Genomic DNA, 15,569 nt, shown 5'->3' on the forward strand with positions numbered 1-15,569 from the left:
CCATCGCGCTCGCAGCTTAACGAAGCCGGAGTAAAGAGGGAAGAAACGGTCGGCGTGGTAAAAAAAAATAATAATAAAATCAAAATCTCCCTGTTCTCGTCCCGATTTAACATCATAAACCGTGCGGTGTTTCGCGGGGAGCGGCCTCCCCCTCTCTCTCTGGGCTGGGATATAAAGCAGATGGAAAAAAATAAATATATATTAATATAAAAAAAAAAAACACACCCTTTTTTCTATATTCTCAGCTAACTATGAAAAATGGAAGCTGACACACAGCAAAGGAGGAGAAAAAAAGGAAAATCCATTAAAATGGAAATGATGGAGGGTGGGGAGCGCTGCGGCGCTGCGGGAGCCGGTGCCTCAGGGCTCTCCGTGCCCCCCAATTTTTGGGTGGGTAGGGGGTAAAACCCACCTCCCTGGTCCAGATGAGGGTGGAAGAGCCCCCAGCATCCTCCAAGGGCACCAGGTTTGGCCAACTCTTGCCCAAGGGTTGTCCTGGGGGACGCAGGTGGGTGCAAAAAGCATCAGAGGGGCGTGGGGAGGGGGGAGATGCGGAGCCCCAAAAACCAGGGGGGTGAGCCCCAAGTCCCCGTGGGTACCTGGCATCGCAGGTGACCCCTAAAAAGCCACAAAAATCATCGTCCCCGCAGCCAGGGGGAAGGAAGAGAGCATGAGGAAGGCGGCAGAGGCGAGGGGAGATGCCAAAGGGGGGGAGAAAAGGGGGTCCGGCGGCGGCGGCGGCGGGGGGCCGGGTGGGTTTGGTACTCACAGGCTGGCTTCAGAAGCCAGGTGGCCGCAGGTGCCTGGGGAGACGTGTCGCTGAGGCTCCAGATTGATGGGAGGTAGATGATGGCAGGGGTGGGCACGAGCTCACTAGAGAGCTTTCCAACTTCCTACCCGACCGCCGCTAAGTCAAGCTACAGTTCTCTAGGGAACGCCTCTACCTTGGCAGCCCTCTCTGTCTCGCCTTCGCTGAAATAAAAAGAAACAAGAGATTTTCTTTTCACGGCATCGCCGAGAGGAGGAAAAAAAATTTAAAAATTAAAAAATCTTAAAAAAAAAGGGGCGAGGGGCGCAGCTCCCAACTACCCCGAGGACCACGAGGCATCGCCGAGCCAGCAGACAGCGGGGCTGGGAGGTGACGGGAGGGATGTGGGGTGCCCTGGGGTGATCAGTGCTTAAACGTGCCCTCAGCGACCGAGAAGTTGAGCCCTCGGTGTCCCCACGGGTCCCCCCGGTGACACCGTCGGGGCACAGATCCCCCCCTCCACCCCGTGCCAAGCGGCGAGCACAGGAAAGCCGACGGCGACCCGAGACGGCGAGAGCCAAGCAGGGTAGAGGGTCCCCTGTGATCCCCCCACCCCAAAGCCCAGCACGGACCGGGGGCGGTGACGTAGCCGTGTCCCCACCACCTCCCGCGGCCGGGCGAGGGCAGAACCCAGCTCTGCCCTGCACCGTGCCTCAGTTTCCCCTAAAAAACACGAGCCCCCCACTGTAAGGACAGGCTTCCCCCCGTGTGCATGCGGGGTTTGCCCGGAGCAGGAGGATTTTCCAATGGGAAGCGTGTGCCCCCCCACCCCAGAGCCGCCAAGGTGGGACACAGCACCCAGCACCGTCCCACATCCTCGGGGAACCCGCACCCCTCCTCACCCGGGAAGGATTTGCCCCAAAGCGGAGGTGGCAGAGGGCAGGCGAGCCCCGAAACCCCCACGGCTCGGGGCGGGGGGGGTCAGACCGCGCGCCAGAAGAATTCACCCAAGATGGAACCAATTAAACCCCCCGTTTCCGCCCCCCGAAGGGCCGTTCGCTGGGGTTTCTCCTTCGGGTTTTCACCCAAACCAACCCAAAATGAGCCCCGACGTCAAGCCCAGCCCGCACCGGGGGGGGTCCCGCGTGGGAAAGGGGGTGCACGGGCACAGGGGTGAGGAGCCAAGCACCGGCATGAAGCAAAAGGGGAGGCAAAGCCACGCTGGGGACCACCGTGGGGCCGTGTGTCCCCCCCAGGGATGAAGGGGGGGGAACCGGGGAGCCAAGGCTCCCCCGAAGATGGGGGCGGTGCCACCCCAAATCCTCGGGGTCGAAACACCGGCCAGTCACTGATGGGACCCGCAGGGGACACTGGGACAGCTCACAGGGAGACCCGGGGTGACGCTCACGCCAAACATGGGGCCTGTGCCCCCCCCCTCCCCAAAACACACCGCTCCCCAGTGCTGGGGGGGGGGGTTACCTGCACCCCCAGCCCCCCAAATACACCCACCCCCCTAAAAGAGACCAGCCAGGCACCCACAAGGCAAAGGCAGCACCCACAGCCCGGGGGGGACCCCCACGGCAGCGAGGGGGGGGTCTGGAGAGCACCCATGGGTGCCACCGTGACGGGTGGGGAAACCAAGGCAGGGGCAGCGTAGCAGGGGGGGTTCGCCCCGAAGAGGCAGCGAGCGCGCACCGAACCCAACATGCACTTGTCGTGACATCGCACCCGAGCGAAAATCCACATTTTTTAAGGAAAAAATATAATGGGGGGGGGGGTGGGGAATAATTGGGGGGGGTTTTGAGGGAGAAAAAGGTGATTTGACGCATATAAATACACGTATCTTAAAAGGGACATTTCAAGACACCGTCAGTGGGGTCCCCTCCGCCGCTGGATCCCGTCCCCTCCCCACAGAGGGGGGGCAGCGGGCAGGTGGCCCCCCAAAATCCCCCCGGGGAGGGCCAAAACCTGCCCCTGCTTACCAATAAATACATATATACACCCAATAATACCTCTGTCATTATGTGCACGTAGGTATTATTTTTTTAAGCATATATATAACCCTGTGCACATGCGTTATTAAGCATATATATTATTTTAGAGTGTAAAAATATATATAAGGGTTTTTTTAAGTCTCCGATAAAGCCGGCGTGCCCACCTCTGCGAGTACTGGCGTTGCTTCCCCTTATCCGCGTCCATCTCCAGCTCTAGCTGAGCCCGGGTGCTGCACGCGGGGCGTTTTTCTACGGGGGGGACAAGGAGGGACACAACTTCACACACCCCGAACCCACTGCCAGCCCCCGGCGCGCGACATCCCGGAGCGAAGGGACAAAAGCGAAGCGACTCCGACCTACCCGACCCGTGGGAACGTGAGGTTTTTCCTGAAAATAGAGAGAAAAATAACAAAAAAAAAAAATAAAAAAAAGCAATTTTGGGGGTGTTTTGTGGGGGTTTTTTTTAAGCCCAGCTGCCTGCAAAGCCGAGGGATGGGGGAGCTGGCTGGAAAAAAAATTAGGGTTGAAATCCATCCCCTCGCCCCGGACCCTCCGCCTCTCGGCAAACTGCACGCCGGGAGGGACCGAAAACTTTTTTTACCTCTCCTCTAAAATATCACTTTATAAATCTCAAAAAGGCCTCGGGGCTCGAAGCCGCTATCCATCCTCCTCGGATTAAAAACCCTCCGAAGGATCGCGGGGCCGAGGAGGAAAAAAACACAAACCAAGGAGCATCCTCCGACCTTGCAGGGTTATTTGCTGGAGAAAAAAAAAAAGAAATAAAATCAGCAAATTAAATCATTTCTGGGCTAAAACACATCTTCCTACGCCGTGGCTCTAAGCTCCCCCCTCCGCCGCCACCCCGAGCCCCCCGACGTGGCCGGGAGATTATAGATATATAAATAGTATATGGCTAAATATATGGCGAGGCGGACGGACAGACAGACCTCTCTGGGCACCGAAATTGGGGTCCCTCGCTACGGCTGCCGCATTCCTGCCAAAAAACGGTGTAAAAATATATCACACCCCCCCCTCCCCTCGCTCCTTCCCCGTTAGAGCTTCCAGCCAGCGAGACCACTTTCTAGACAAAACCGGTTAATGCGGAAAGAGAGGGAAGGAAAAGGGGAAAAAAGGTGGAAAACGACAAAAAAAAGGAATAAAAATTATTATTAGAATAATAGGAATAATAATAATAATAACCACCCCCCCGCGCTGCTTCCGCCACCCCCTGCATTAAGAAAAAAGCCATGAATACATAAAAAAAGCAAATAACCCCCCTCCCCAAACATGCAACATCCACAAAAATAGGTACGTTCAGCTGCAATTAACTTTTCCATTAGACCATCCAGAGGGAAAGGGGGAAAAAAAAAAGAGAAAATCCAGCAAAATGGGTATTTTTCCTGGATGTCCCCCCTCCTTTTTCTTCCTCCCCCCCCCTCCTTTTCCTTCTTCTTCCTCCCTGGTGAAAGAGGGGGGGTAAAAAGAAAATAATAATGATAAAAAGAAGGGGAAAAAGGCGAAGTTTGGCGTTAAGTGAAGTTGAAATCCTGGGAGGGGAGATGGCGGGGGGGGGGTGGCTTTTTTTTTTTAAAGACAAAAAGGCCGAGGGATGGGGATGGAATGGGGGGGGTTGGCCTGGCCGGGAGCTTTGCTTTCCCCCCCCCTCCACCTCCTCTCGCTTCATCCGCCGCCTCTCCCACATTCTCAGACGGTTTTATTAAAATTCGCAGACAAAAGGAAAACAAAAATGGCAGCCCCGGCTTATTTTTAAAACGCTATGGACGGGGACGCCATATTCTGCAGATCTGGGAGGAAGGGGAAGGAGGGGGGGGGGGAGGGAAAAAAAAATTTTAAAAAAATATAATAAAAAATAATTTTGATTAAAAAAAAATAAAAACCGCAGCGCTGAAGGGGGGGGGGGTTTGGGGCCGCCCCCCCCTCCTCATACCCGGGGTGAGGAGAGGGGTTGGGGGGTGTTTAGGGGGATGGATGTGGGGGGGAAAGGGGGGAGGGAGGAGGGGGGGGAAAGGAGGGGGGGAAGGAAAAAGCCCCCCCCCGTCCCGACACTTCCTATACCAACAGCCATGCTGCCCCGCCGTCCCGCCGGCTCCGCCGCCCGCAGGAAGATGGGCGCCCCGCGCGCCGCCCGCCCCCGCGCCCGCCCCCGCCGCCGCCGCCCGCCCAGAGCCGGGACGCGCCGGGCCCGGCCGCGGCGCCGCCTTCGCCCCCCGACGGAGCGGGGTGGGGTGGGGGGGGACGGGACACACAGCGGGGGGGGCGCTCAGACACCCCCCCGGATCGCCTCCGGCCCCGCGGGTTCCCCTGAGCTCCCTTCAGTCTCCTCAGGCCCCTCAAAATCCCCTCAACCCCCCACATCCCCTCAGCCCCCCCCGGTTCCCCTCAGCCCACCCAGGTCTCCTCAGCCCCCCCGGTTCTCCTGTGTCCCCCAAACTCTCCTCAACCCCCCACATCCCCTCAGCCCCCCTGGATCCCCTCAGCCCCCTCAGCCGCCCCAGCTCCCTTCAGTCTCAGCCCCCCCGGGTTCTCCTCAGCCCACCCAGGTCTCCTCAACCCCCCTGGATCCCCTCAGCCCCCTCAGTTCCCCTCTGACTCCCCAGCTTTGTCTCCTCAGCCCCCCCGGTTCTCCTCTGTCCCCCAAACTCTCCTCACCCCCCCAATCTCCTCAGCCCTCCTGGATCCCCTCAGCCTCCCCCAATTGTCCTCAGGCCCCCCAGGTTCCTCTCAGCCCCCCTGGATCCCCTCAGCCCCCCCAGCTCCCTTCATCTCCTCAGCCCTTCCAGGTCTCCTCAGCCCTCCTGGATCCCCCAGTGCCCCCTGTTCTCAGCCCCCCCAAATCTCCTCAGCTCCCCAGTTCTCCTCAGCCCCCTCAGTTCCCCTCAGCCCCCCCCAGCTCCCTTCAGTCCCCTCAGCCCCCCCAGGTCTGTCACTCCCCCCCAAATCTCCTCAACCCTCCTGGATACCTCAAGCCCCCCCCAGATCCCCTCAGCCCCTCAAAATCTCCCCAGCCTCCCTGATTCTTCTCACCCCCCCAAAATCTTCTCAGCCCCCCAGTTCCCATCAGCCCCCCCCAAATCTCTTCAGCCCCCCTGGATCCCCTCAGCCCCAAGACCTCCTCACACCCTCTCCCAGTTCCTCTCTGCAGCCCCATAGCCCCCCCCATAGTGTCACCCCCCCTTTCCCCCCCCCAGCCCCTTTGTGGGTCTCCACAGCCTCCTCAGGGACTCTGCCCCCCTCCCAGTACCCCTTCAGCCCCCTGTGGGTCCCCCCCATTTCCCTGGAGGCTCCCCAGCCCCCCTCAGGGTCTTCCCCCCCATCTCGGGGTCTCCCCAGCCCCTCTGTGGGTCTCCGCAGCCCCCCGGGGTCTCCCCAAACCCCCCAGCTTTGGCAGCCCCTTGGGCCTCCCCATTTGCTTTCTCCTCCCCACATCCTTTTTCTTTTAAATTTAACTTTATTTCCCTGTTTTTTCACCATTTTATCCATGTGCCCCCCCCATCTCAGCCCCATGCCCCAAATCAGCAGATAACAGGCCAGAGGGGAAGGAAAAGGGGGGACAAATCCCACCCAGTTCCTGTCCTTCTTCCCCAAGGTCCAGGAGATGATGGTGCTTCTGAGCTTCCAATTTAAAAACAAATTTAAAAAAACCCAAAACTGAGGATTTTTTTCATGCTTTCCCAAAATGCTCCATCTTGAAGGGTGGTGGAGAGGAGATGGATGTCCTGAACAGGTGGAATCGTAATTAGCAAACCCAAACGATGCCTCCGAGAGAGAGATGGGGAGCGGGGAAGGACCAGGGATGGGATGGGATGGGATGGGGTGGGATGAGCTTCCAAGATGTCTCCACCGAGGTGTGAATGTCTGTCTGCAACTGCCCTGGACATGTCATGGTTTGGGATGAGCTTCCAAGATGTCTCCACTGAGGTGTGGGCATCCATCTGCAACTGCCCTGGGCAAGTGGAGGGGCATGAAGACCCCAGGGAAGGTCCCGGCTGAGGTGATGGTGCTGGGGAAGAGGTGCTGTCACCCCCTCCAGTGACCTCTCGGGTCTGGCCATGTCCTCTACCCACATCCCCACCACCACCACCAGCTAGCTGGCCTGGGATCTCCCCATCGCCCAACATTTTCCCATCTTGGAAGGTCCCCAGATCCATTAATAATCCATGACTCAACCTAGAACCTGAGCCAAGAGCTCAAAAACTCCCCTTTTATCTGATCTTCAGATTTTGACACCTACCAGGTGCCGCTTAACGCTGGTGTCACCCCAAAACAAGACACCAGGAGAGACTGGAACATCTCAGAGCTTCCCTGATGTCCCTCAAGTCACCGATGTCTGTCCCTGACACCACCAAGTTCCCCCTCGTTGGGTTTATTTTCACTGGAGCTTTCGCTTCCTCCCACAACACCGGGGCTTTCAGCTGCTGGGATTTTTTTTTTTGCCGTGATGATGAAAACGCTGGTTTGAAACCTCATTTTAGGTGATTCCTGACTTCTGGAGGGGGTTGTCCAACCCTAAATCTGAGGTGAGAGGACATGGTATGGGTCACTCCCAAATTTGAGGGTCCATCAAGGGTTGGTGAACATCTCTTGGTGACGTCTGCGTTGAGGCTGAGGTGAGGAACACTCCGAGGTGGTGTTTTTTGCCAATCCTACGTTGGGTGGATTTAATCTTGGAGGGATAAAAAATAAAATAAAATACAAATAATCATAATAATCATAATCAAACCGTCCCCGGCTCCAGCCTGGGTCACAAAATGGAGGAAATAAGCTCTCGCCTCCCGAAAAAAATACGGTTCCAAGGTTGGTTTTGCCCCCGGGATAGATCCGACCGCGATTAAAAGAAGAGGAAGGGAGGAGCGGAGGTAAATCACCGCCGCAAATCGCTGCCGCGGGGCTTTCGGCGAAGCCGCGGGGCCGTTACACCCGCGCTCCCCCCGCCCCGGAGCGTCGATTTTGGCATCGCCATGAAGCCGGATCCATCAGTCACGATGCCGGCGGTGGAGAAAGGGAGATGATTCGGGAGAGCGACCTGGGATGTCCCGCCGGGAAAACGTGGGGCGACGCAGCCGGCTGTTGGGTTAAAAATCCTCATTCCTGGCTTTGTGTTGAACCCAAAAAGTAGATTTTTCACCCCGGATTTGTGGTGATCGGGGAGAGCCGGGTACCGAGGTCCTTGGTGACGCCAGCATGAAGCTGGTAGAGGTTTTGGGGTGAAGAAAAATAATGAAGGTGCGTGAAATTTCCCTTCTCCCTGCAAACAGGAGGGCCGTTGGGTTCTAATTAGGTAATGAGTTAATTAGAATTAATTAGTTAATGTTTGCAAAGCACTTAGGAGATGAAAAGCGCCAGCGCGGGGGCGGGTCTGTGCGTGCCGGCGCTCGCCGTGGGGGCTTGGGTGAGAATCCCCTCGCTGGCGGAGCCGTTCGGAGGGGAGCCCTAAAACCGAGCCTAACCGAGCCGGGCTCAAACCGGGCGAGGCGGCTGCTGTGACAGGAGGTGTCCGAGGGCGCTCCTGGCGTTGTGCGGGCGCGGAGGCACGCGTGCCGGAGAGCCAAGCGGCGCGTCCCAGCGTGCCCGGTGCCGGCGGCGCGGTGGGGAACGTTCCAGCACGGCGGCTCCCGCCCGTCCCCGCCAGCGTGCCGCCGGCACACGCGGCACGCGCGGGGAGGAGCCGGGTTTTCCCTGCCCGGCGGGTGCGTTGCCATCACCCAGACCCTCGCCCCTGCCCTGGCATCCTCCGGCACGCCGGGGCCGCGGTAGAAAGGGCTGCGCACCCCAAAACGCGAAGGGGAATGAAGGCAGAGCCCCACCGCGGCTCGCACTGGGGTTACGGGGAGGTGACAAAGCCAATTGACTAATTAACCAGGATTAATTGCCCTGGTTTTGCCCAAATGCCCTGTGGTTTTCCCTCGTCGCCCAACGAGCCGCTGGGACAGGCATCAGCGATGCCGGCTGGCCGCCTCTGTGGTCACCAACGCCTGCGTTTCCCACCTATTTCGGCCAGGCACTTGGGATAACAATTAATTAATAACCTGTTAACAAGTCAGGATGGGACCCTCCCCACCTCCAGCCCTGAATTGGAGCGGAGTTCGATATGGGGCAGCTGGTGTTGCCGTGGGGCAGGAGGCGCTGGCAAAGCTCACCAGTCCCCATAGGTCCCAGAGGTCCCCACAGGTCCCATAGGTCCACATAGGTCCCCATAAGTCCCATAGGTCCCCAGAGATCCCAGAGGTCCCCATAGGCCCCAGAGGTCCCCACAGATCCCCAAAGGTCCCAGAGGTCCCCAGAGGTCCCCAGAGGCCCCAGAGGTCCCCATAAGTCCCATAGATCCACATAGGTCCCCATAAGTCCCAGAGGTCCCCATAGGTCCCCAAGGCCCCATAGGTCCCCACAGGTCCCAGAGGTCCCCAAGGTCCCATAGGTCCCCATAGGTCCCCAGAGGTCCCCGTAGGCCCCACAGGTCTCAGAGGTCCCCAGAGGTCCCCACAGGTCCCAGAGGTCCCCATAGGTCCCTACAGGTCCCCATAGGCCCCACAGGTGCCACCATGGCCGAGCACCGCGGTGACACGGGAGGGGACAGCGGAAACTCATCATCCCCAGCTCCTCTCGACGTGCTTTTTTTTTGGCCAAATTGGTAAAATTTGGGGGGAAACCCGGTGTTTTGTCAGCAATGCCGGTGCCACCTGTGGTGTCCACTGTCCCCCACGGGGAAGACACTGTGGGCTGGGCTGGGGGTGACACTGGTGGGGACAGAATGCTGGGGGACACGGGTGGAGGTGACACGGGGGGGCGGGCGGCTGCCCCCGGGGGAGCTCTGGGGGGCTCCCCAGCGCCGCGGCCCCTTAAAGCGCCCCCCCCCGCGGGCGGTGGTACGCGCCGGCGGACAGCTCCGCGCGGGGGACAATGGGGCGGGGGCGGTACCACTGTGGCTGCGGGGGGGGAGGCGGGGGCAGGAAGTGCCGCGCGGTCCCGCCCCCTCCTCCTCCTTCTCCTCCTCCTCCTCCTCCTCCTCCTCCTCCTCGGCCGCCCCCCGCCCGTCACGGCGGGGCTCGCTGTGAGGCGGCGGCGCGATCGCTCCTCACCTCCCCGGGCACCGGGAAGCGGCACCAGGCACCGGCAGCGCCGGCGGCTGGGTGAGGGCAGCGGCACCGGTGGCGGGGGCGGCCTCGAACCCGGGACGTTTGGCGGGGCGCGGAGCGGGGGGCGGTCTCCGGTCTCGAACCCGGGTCCTGCCGGGAGCGGGGCGGGGGGCGGTCTCGAACCCGGGTCCCCCCGGTGCAGCCTCCCGGCAGCCTCACCCCCGGCCCCCCCATTGCAGCCGCTCCCCTGGGTGCCCCCGAGCAGCCTCACCCCCGGCCCCCCATATCATCTTGGCCCCCAGCCCCCCTGTTACAGCCCCCCTGGCCCCCGCATATCACCTTCGCCCCCAGTTCCCCCACCGTTGCAGCCCCTCCACCCCTCATTGCAGCCTGACTCCCCATTGCCCCCCAATTCCCCCTCATTGCAGCCTTTCCATTGCAGCCTGACCCCCTAATTCCCCCCATTACAACTCCCCCAGCCCCCCATTGCAGCCTGACCCCCCAATTCCCCCATTACAACTCCCCCAGCCCCCCATTGCATCCTGACCCCCCAATTCCCCCCATTACACCTCCCCAGCCCCCCCAATTGCTGCCTGACTGCCTAATTCTCCCCCATTGCAGCCCACCCAGTCCCCCCAATGCATCCTGACCCTCCAATTCCCCCTATTCCAATCCCCCAGCTCCCCCATTGCAGCCTGACCCCCCTCAATCCCCCCCATTGCACACCCCATTGCAGCCTGACCCCCCAATACCCCCCAATTCCCCCCCATCGCATCCCCATTGTATCCTGACCCCCCAATTCCCCCCATTACAACCCCCCAGCCCCCCCATTGCAGCCTGACCCCCCAATACCCCCCAATTCCCCCCATCGCATCCCCCATTGTATCCTGACCCCCCAATTCCCCCCATTACAACCCCCCAGCCCCCCCATTGCAGCCTGACCCCCCAATACCCCCCCCAGCCCCCCCTTTAGCCACCCCACCCCTCAGTGCCCCCCATTCCCCCTCCCTCCCCAGCCCCCTCACCCCCAATCCCTCCCCACCCTCTCCCCCAGCCCCCCCCCCCCCATTTTTTCACCCCGTGCCCCCCCAGCCCCACGCCATGGCCTGCAGCCTGAAGGACGAGCTCCTCTGCTCCATCTGCCTGAGCATCTACCAGGACCCCGTGAGCTTCGGCTGCGAGCACTACTTCTGCCGCCGCTGCATCACCGAGCACTGGGTACGCCAGGAGCCCCAGGGCACCCGCGACTGCCCCGAGTGTCGCCGAACCTTTACGGACCCCACCTTGGCCCCCAGCCTCAAATTAGCCAACATCGTGGAGCGGTACAGCGCCTTCCCTTTGGATGCCATCTTAGGAGCCCAGCGCAACCCCTTCCCCTGTAAGGACCACGAGAAGGTCAAGCTCTTCTGCCTCACCGACCGCGCCGTCGTCTGCTTCTTCTGCGATGAGCCCGCCGTCCACGAGCAGCACCAGGTCACCAATGTGGACGATGCTTTCGAGGAGCTCCAGGTGGGTCCATCCATCCCTCCGTCCGTCCCTCCCTGGCCACTCAGCGTCATCCCACCAGGATCCCCTGCACTGAGCTGCTTCCCTCAGCTCCAGCGTCCCTCTGTCCCCTCTTGCCTTGCTCTTGGCTCCTGTCCGTCTGTCCCTGCACCTCTTCTCTCCCCGTGGCTTCCCCCCATCCATCTGTCCCTACACCACTTCTCTCTCCACTGGGATCAGCCCCATGGCTTCCCCCTGTCCGTCTGTCCCTGCACCCCTTCTCTCCCCACTGGGATCAGCCCCATGGCTTCCCCCTGTCCGTCTGTCCCTGCACCCCTTCTCTCCCCACTGGGATCAGCCCCATGGCTTCCCCCTGTCTGTCCATCCATCCGTTCACCCACGCTGCCCTCATGGGATCCCCCCTTTCTCCAGCCCTTGGGACCCTCCTGCCACCCGCCCGTGCACCCCCAGGGCTCTGCTGCGCTGCCCCCCAAGCCGGACCCCCCCAGCCCATTACCCCCCCCCAGCTCTGCCCTGCACGGCACCCCCAGCCCGTGCCCCCGCCACCCCCTGGCCCCACCAGCCGGGTTTTTCCTGAATCCCTTTTTTTTTTTTTCCCCCAAAAAATCCTTTATTTCCTGGGGTTTCTCGTTCCAGCGGGAGCTCAAGGAGCAGCTCCAGGGGCTGCAGGAGAGCGAGCGCGGCCACACCGAAGCCCTTCACCTCCTCAAGCGGCAGCTGGCCGAGACCAAGGTAGGAGCAGGGACGCGGCCGGGCCCCCCCTAGTCGCCCCCCGAGCCTCGCCGACCTCATTTGGGCACCTCCCAAGCCCCCAAACCCCACAGTTTCATGGATCTGCTCCAGTTTATCCTGCCCCGGTACCCCAAAACCTTCTGGCAGGTTGATGAGGCCACCCATCAGGCTGCTCATCCCTCTTTTATGTCCTTCAGGGCTGCTTTTATTTATCTTTTTAATTAATTTTTATTTAATATTCATCTCCTCCTCCTTGCTCAAGGGTTCGGTGAGGTTCAATTTTCTCTCCAGCGATGGGTTTGGTTTGTTTTTCTGTGGGGGTGTGGGGTCAAACAATCCATCCTTGGAGCATCTGGGATTGCGTTAACGGGGCTGTAGGGATTTATTTGGGGGGATTATGGATTCGTGGAGGGGTCAGGGTGGGATTAGGGGGGTCCTGACACCCACTTGCTAAAGCCCTGACGCCCACCCTAAAAGTCCTCAGCCAAGAGCCTGCGGGTGACGATCGGGGAGGCTTTCGAGCGGCTGCACCGGCTGCTGCGGGAGCGGCAGAAGGCGATGCTGGAGGAGCTGGAGGCGGACACGGCGCGGACGCTGACCGACATCGAGCAGAAGATCCAGCGGTACAGCCAGCAGCTGCGCACGGTGCAGGAGGGCAGCCAGATCCTCCAGGAGCGCCTGGCCGAGGCCGACAAACACGTCTTCCTAGCCGGCGTCGCGTCCCTCTCCGAGAGGTGGGTGACAGCGAGGTGACGCCGGCGTCCCCCCCCGGCGTTGTCCCCTCTCCGCCACCATTTCCCCTTCGCAGGCTGAAGGGGAAGGTCCACGAGACCAACCTGACCTACGAGGACTTCCCCACCTCCAAGTACATGGGCCCGCTGCAGTACACCATCTGGAAGTCCCTCTTCCAGGACATCCACCCCGGTGAGGGGCGCGGGGACGGGCTGGCGGCGGGGTTGGGGAGGGGTGAGGGGGGGGACGTCAGCGGTGAGGGATGGGGATGTGCCAGTGAGGGTGGGGGACATCACCAGCAAGGGATGGGGACATCACTGGTGAGGGACGGGGATGGGAATGCACCAGTGAGGGATGGGGACAAACTGGTGAGGGATGGGGATGGGAATGCACCAGTGAGGGATGGGGACATGCTGGTGAGGGATGGGGACATGCTGGTGAGGTGATGGGGACAAACTGGTGAGGGATGGGGACATGCTGGTGAGGCAATGGGGACAAACTGGTGAGGGATGGGGACATCACTGGTGAAGGTTGGGGACATGCTGGTGAGGGATGGGGACATCACTGGCGAGGGTTGAGGACGTGCCAGTGAAGGATGGCAAAGGGGACATCACTGCTGAGGGATGGGGATGCACCAGTGAGGGTTGGGAACATCACCAGCGAGGGATAGGGATGTGCTGGCAAGGGATGGGGCTGGGGACATCACTGGTGAGGGTTGGGGACGTGCCAGCAAGGGATGGGGACATGCCAATGAGGGATGGGGATGTGCCAGTGAGGGATGGGGTTGGGGACATCACTGGTGAGGGATGGGGGTGCACCAGTGAGGGATGGGGATGTGTCAGTGCGGGATGGCAATGGGGACATCACCAGTGAGGGTTGGGGACAAACTGGTGAGGGATAGGGACTTGCTGGTGAGGGATAGGGATGGGGACATCACTGGTGAGGGATGGGGATGTGCTGGCAAGGGATGGGGACGTTTCCAGTGAGGGATGGGGACGTCACCGGTGAGAGATGGGCGCATCACCAGTGAGGGTTGGGGACAAACTGGTGAGGGATAGGGACATGCTGGCGAGGGATGGGGATGGGGACACCACTGGCAAGGGTTGGGGACATGCTGGTGAGGGATGGGGATGGGGATGCACCAGTGAGGGATGGGGACATCACTGGTGAGGGATGGGGATGGACCAGTGAGGGATGGGGATGTGTCAGTGCAGGATGGCAATGGGGGCATCACCAGTGAGGGCTGGGGACATGCTGGTGAGGGATGGGGACATGGTGGCAAGGGATGGGGACACGAGTGGTGAGGGAAGGGGATGGGGTCATCACCAGTGAGGGAAGGGGATGCACCAGCGAGGGATGGGGACACACTGGTGACCTTCTCCACACCACGGTGCTTTGCAAACCGCTGGGGCAGAGCCCCCTGCGCTGTCTCGGGGCGGGGGGGGGCTGCACTGACGCTTGTCCCCTCCTTGTCCCCCCATATACCCCCCCATCTCCCCCAGTGCCGGCAGCCCTGACGCTGGACCCTGGCACAGCTCACCACCGCCTCATCCTCTCCGACGACTGCACCATCGTGGCGTACGGCAACCTGCACCCCCAGCCCCTCCAGGACTCCCCGAAACGCTTCGACGTGGAGGTGTCGGTGCTGGGCTCGGAGGCCTTCGGCGCCGGCGTGCACTACTGGGAGGTGGTGGTGTCCGAGAAGACCCAGTGGATGATCGGTTTGGCCCACGAGGCCGTCACCCGTAAGGGCAGCATCCAAATCCAGCCCAGCCGGGGGTTTTACTGCATCGTCATGCACGACGGCAACCAGTACAGCGCCTGCACCGAGCCCTGGACCCGCCTCAACGTCAAGAGCAAACTGGAGAAGGTCGGCGTCTTCCTGGACTATGACAAGGGACTGCTCATCTTCTACAACGCCGACGACATGTCCTGGCTCTACACCTTCCGCCAGCGCTTCCCCGGCAAGCTCTGCTCGTATTTCAGTCCCGGGCAGAGCCACGCCAACGGCAAGAACGTCCAACCGCTGCGCATCAACACCGTGCGCATCTGACGGGGGGGTCCGGCGCGTCCCCCCCGCGCTGGGGGGTTCTGCCCCTGGTACGGGGCAGGATTTGGCCTTTCGGCCCCAGGATGGGCCTGGTGCGGCGACGGGGGGTGAGGGGGGTCCGGGCTGCTGCAATAAAAGGATTTGGAGAGAAGGGGCTGGGTGGTGGAGAGCCCCTGGGTGGGGGGGGGACACCGGGATGGGCTGTGGGCACTGTGGTGGGACACACTGCGCCGTGCCATACCGTGCCAGGCATTTCTCCTGGAGAAGCTGGCGGCTCGTGGCTTGGACAAGAGTACTGTTGGCTGGGTAAAACCGGCTGGGTGGCCGGGCCGAAGAGTGGTGGTGGATGGAGATAAATCCAGTTGGCGGCCGGTCACCAGTGGTGCTCCCCAGGGCTCAGTTCTCTTTAATTAATCTTCATCAACGATCCGGACGAGGGGATCGAGGGCACCCTCAGTCAGTTCGCAGATGACACCGACTTGGGTGGGAGTGTTGATCTGCTGCAGGGGTCTGAACCGCTTAGATAGATGGGCCGAGACCAATGGCATGAAGTTCAACAAGGCCAAGTGTCGGGTCCTGCACTTGGGGCACAACAACCCCCCGCAGCGCTACAGGCTGGGGGAAGAGTGTCTGGAAAGTGCCTGGTGGGAAAGGACTTGGGGGTGTTGGTTGATGGTGGCTGGACATGAGCCAGCAGTGTGCCAGGTGGCCAA

The 15,569-nt window shown here is 60.8% G+C and overlaps 3 protein-coding genes across 8 annotated transcripts in view; 2 read left to right on the top strand and 1 right to left on the bottom strand.

Annotated features, from left to right (window-relative positions):
* The window catches only part of ZNF362 (zinc finger protein 362), a 10,988-nt gene extending 6,094 nt beyond the window's left edge, over window positions 1-4,894 (bottom strand). Inside the window, exons 1-3 of one of the 6 annotated variants that reach the window (XM_068414580.1) lie at window positions 4,819-4,887; window positions 3,103-3,129; window positions 2,907-2,991 (exon numbers count right to left, since the gene is read on the bottom strand). In XM_068414580.1, the coding sequence (XP_068270681.1) occupies window positions 2,907-2,991; window positions 3,103-3,129; window positions 4,819-4,828 (122 nt within the window). In that variant the 5' untranslated portion in view covers window positions 4,829-4,887. Of the gene's footprint in view, window positions 1-769; window positions 973-2,906; window positions 2,992-3,102; window positions 3,502-4,071; window positions 4,482-4,818 lie in introns of those variants that run through there. The other 5 variants (XM_068414581.1, XM_068414585.1, XM_068414582.1 and 2 more) reach the window with 5 other exon arrangements.
* Window positions 4,895-9,780: 4,886 nt separating this feature from the next.
* Window positions 9,781-14,966, top strand: TRIM62 (tripartite motif containing 62). Its single transcript, XM_068414579.1, has 6 exons — window positions 9,781-9,890; window positions 10,929-11,345; window positions 11,979-12,074; window positions 12,552-12,808; window positions 12,883-12,998; window positions 14,309-14,966. The coding sequence occupies exons 2-6, from the start codon at window positions 10,938-10,940 to the stop codon at window positions 14,857-14,859; spliced, it is 1,428 nt and encodes a 475-aa protein (XP_068270680.1). The 5' UTR covers window positions 9,781-9,890; window positions 10,929-10,937; the 3' UTR covers window positions 14,860-14,966.
* The window catches only part of HSPG2 (heparan sulfate proteoglycan 2), a 46,049-nt gene continuing 45,419 nt past the window's right edge, over window positions 14,940-15,569 (top strand). Inside the window, exon 1 of the mRNA XM_068415079.1 lies at window positions 14,940-15,033. Coding sequence (XP_068271180.1) covers window positions 14,940-15,033 — 94 coding nt within the window. The remainder of the gene's footprint in view (window positions 15,034-15,569) is intronic.

Source organism: Nyctibius grandis, chromosome 17, assembly GCF_013368605.1.
Source record: "Nyctibius grandis isolate bNycGra1 chromosome 17, bNycGra1.pri, whole genome shotgun sequence".
Taxonomy (NCBI): domain Eukaryota; kingdom Metazoa; phylum Chordata; class Aves; order Nyctibiiformes; family Nyctibiidae; genus Nyctibius; species Nyctibius grandis.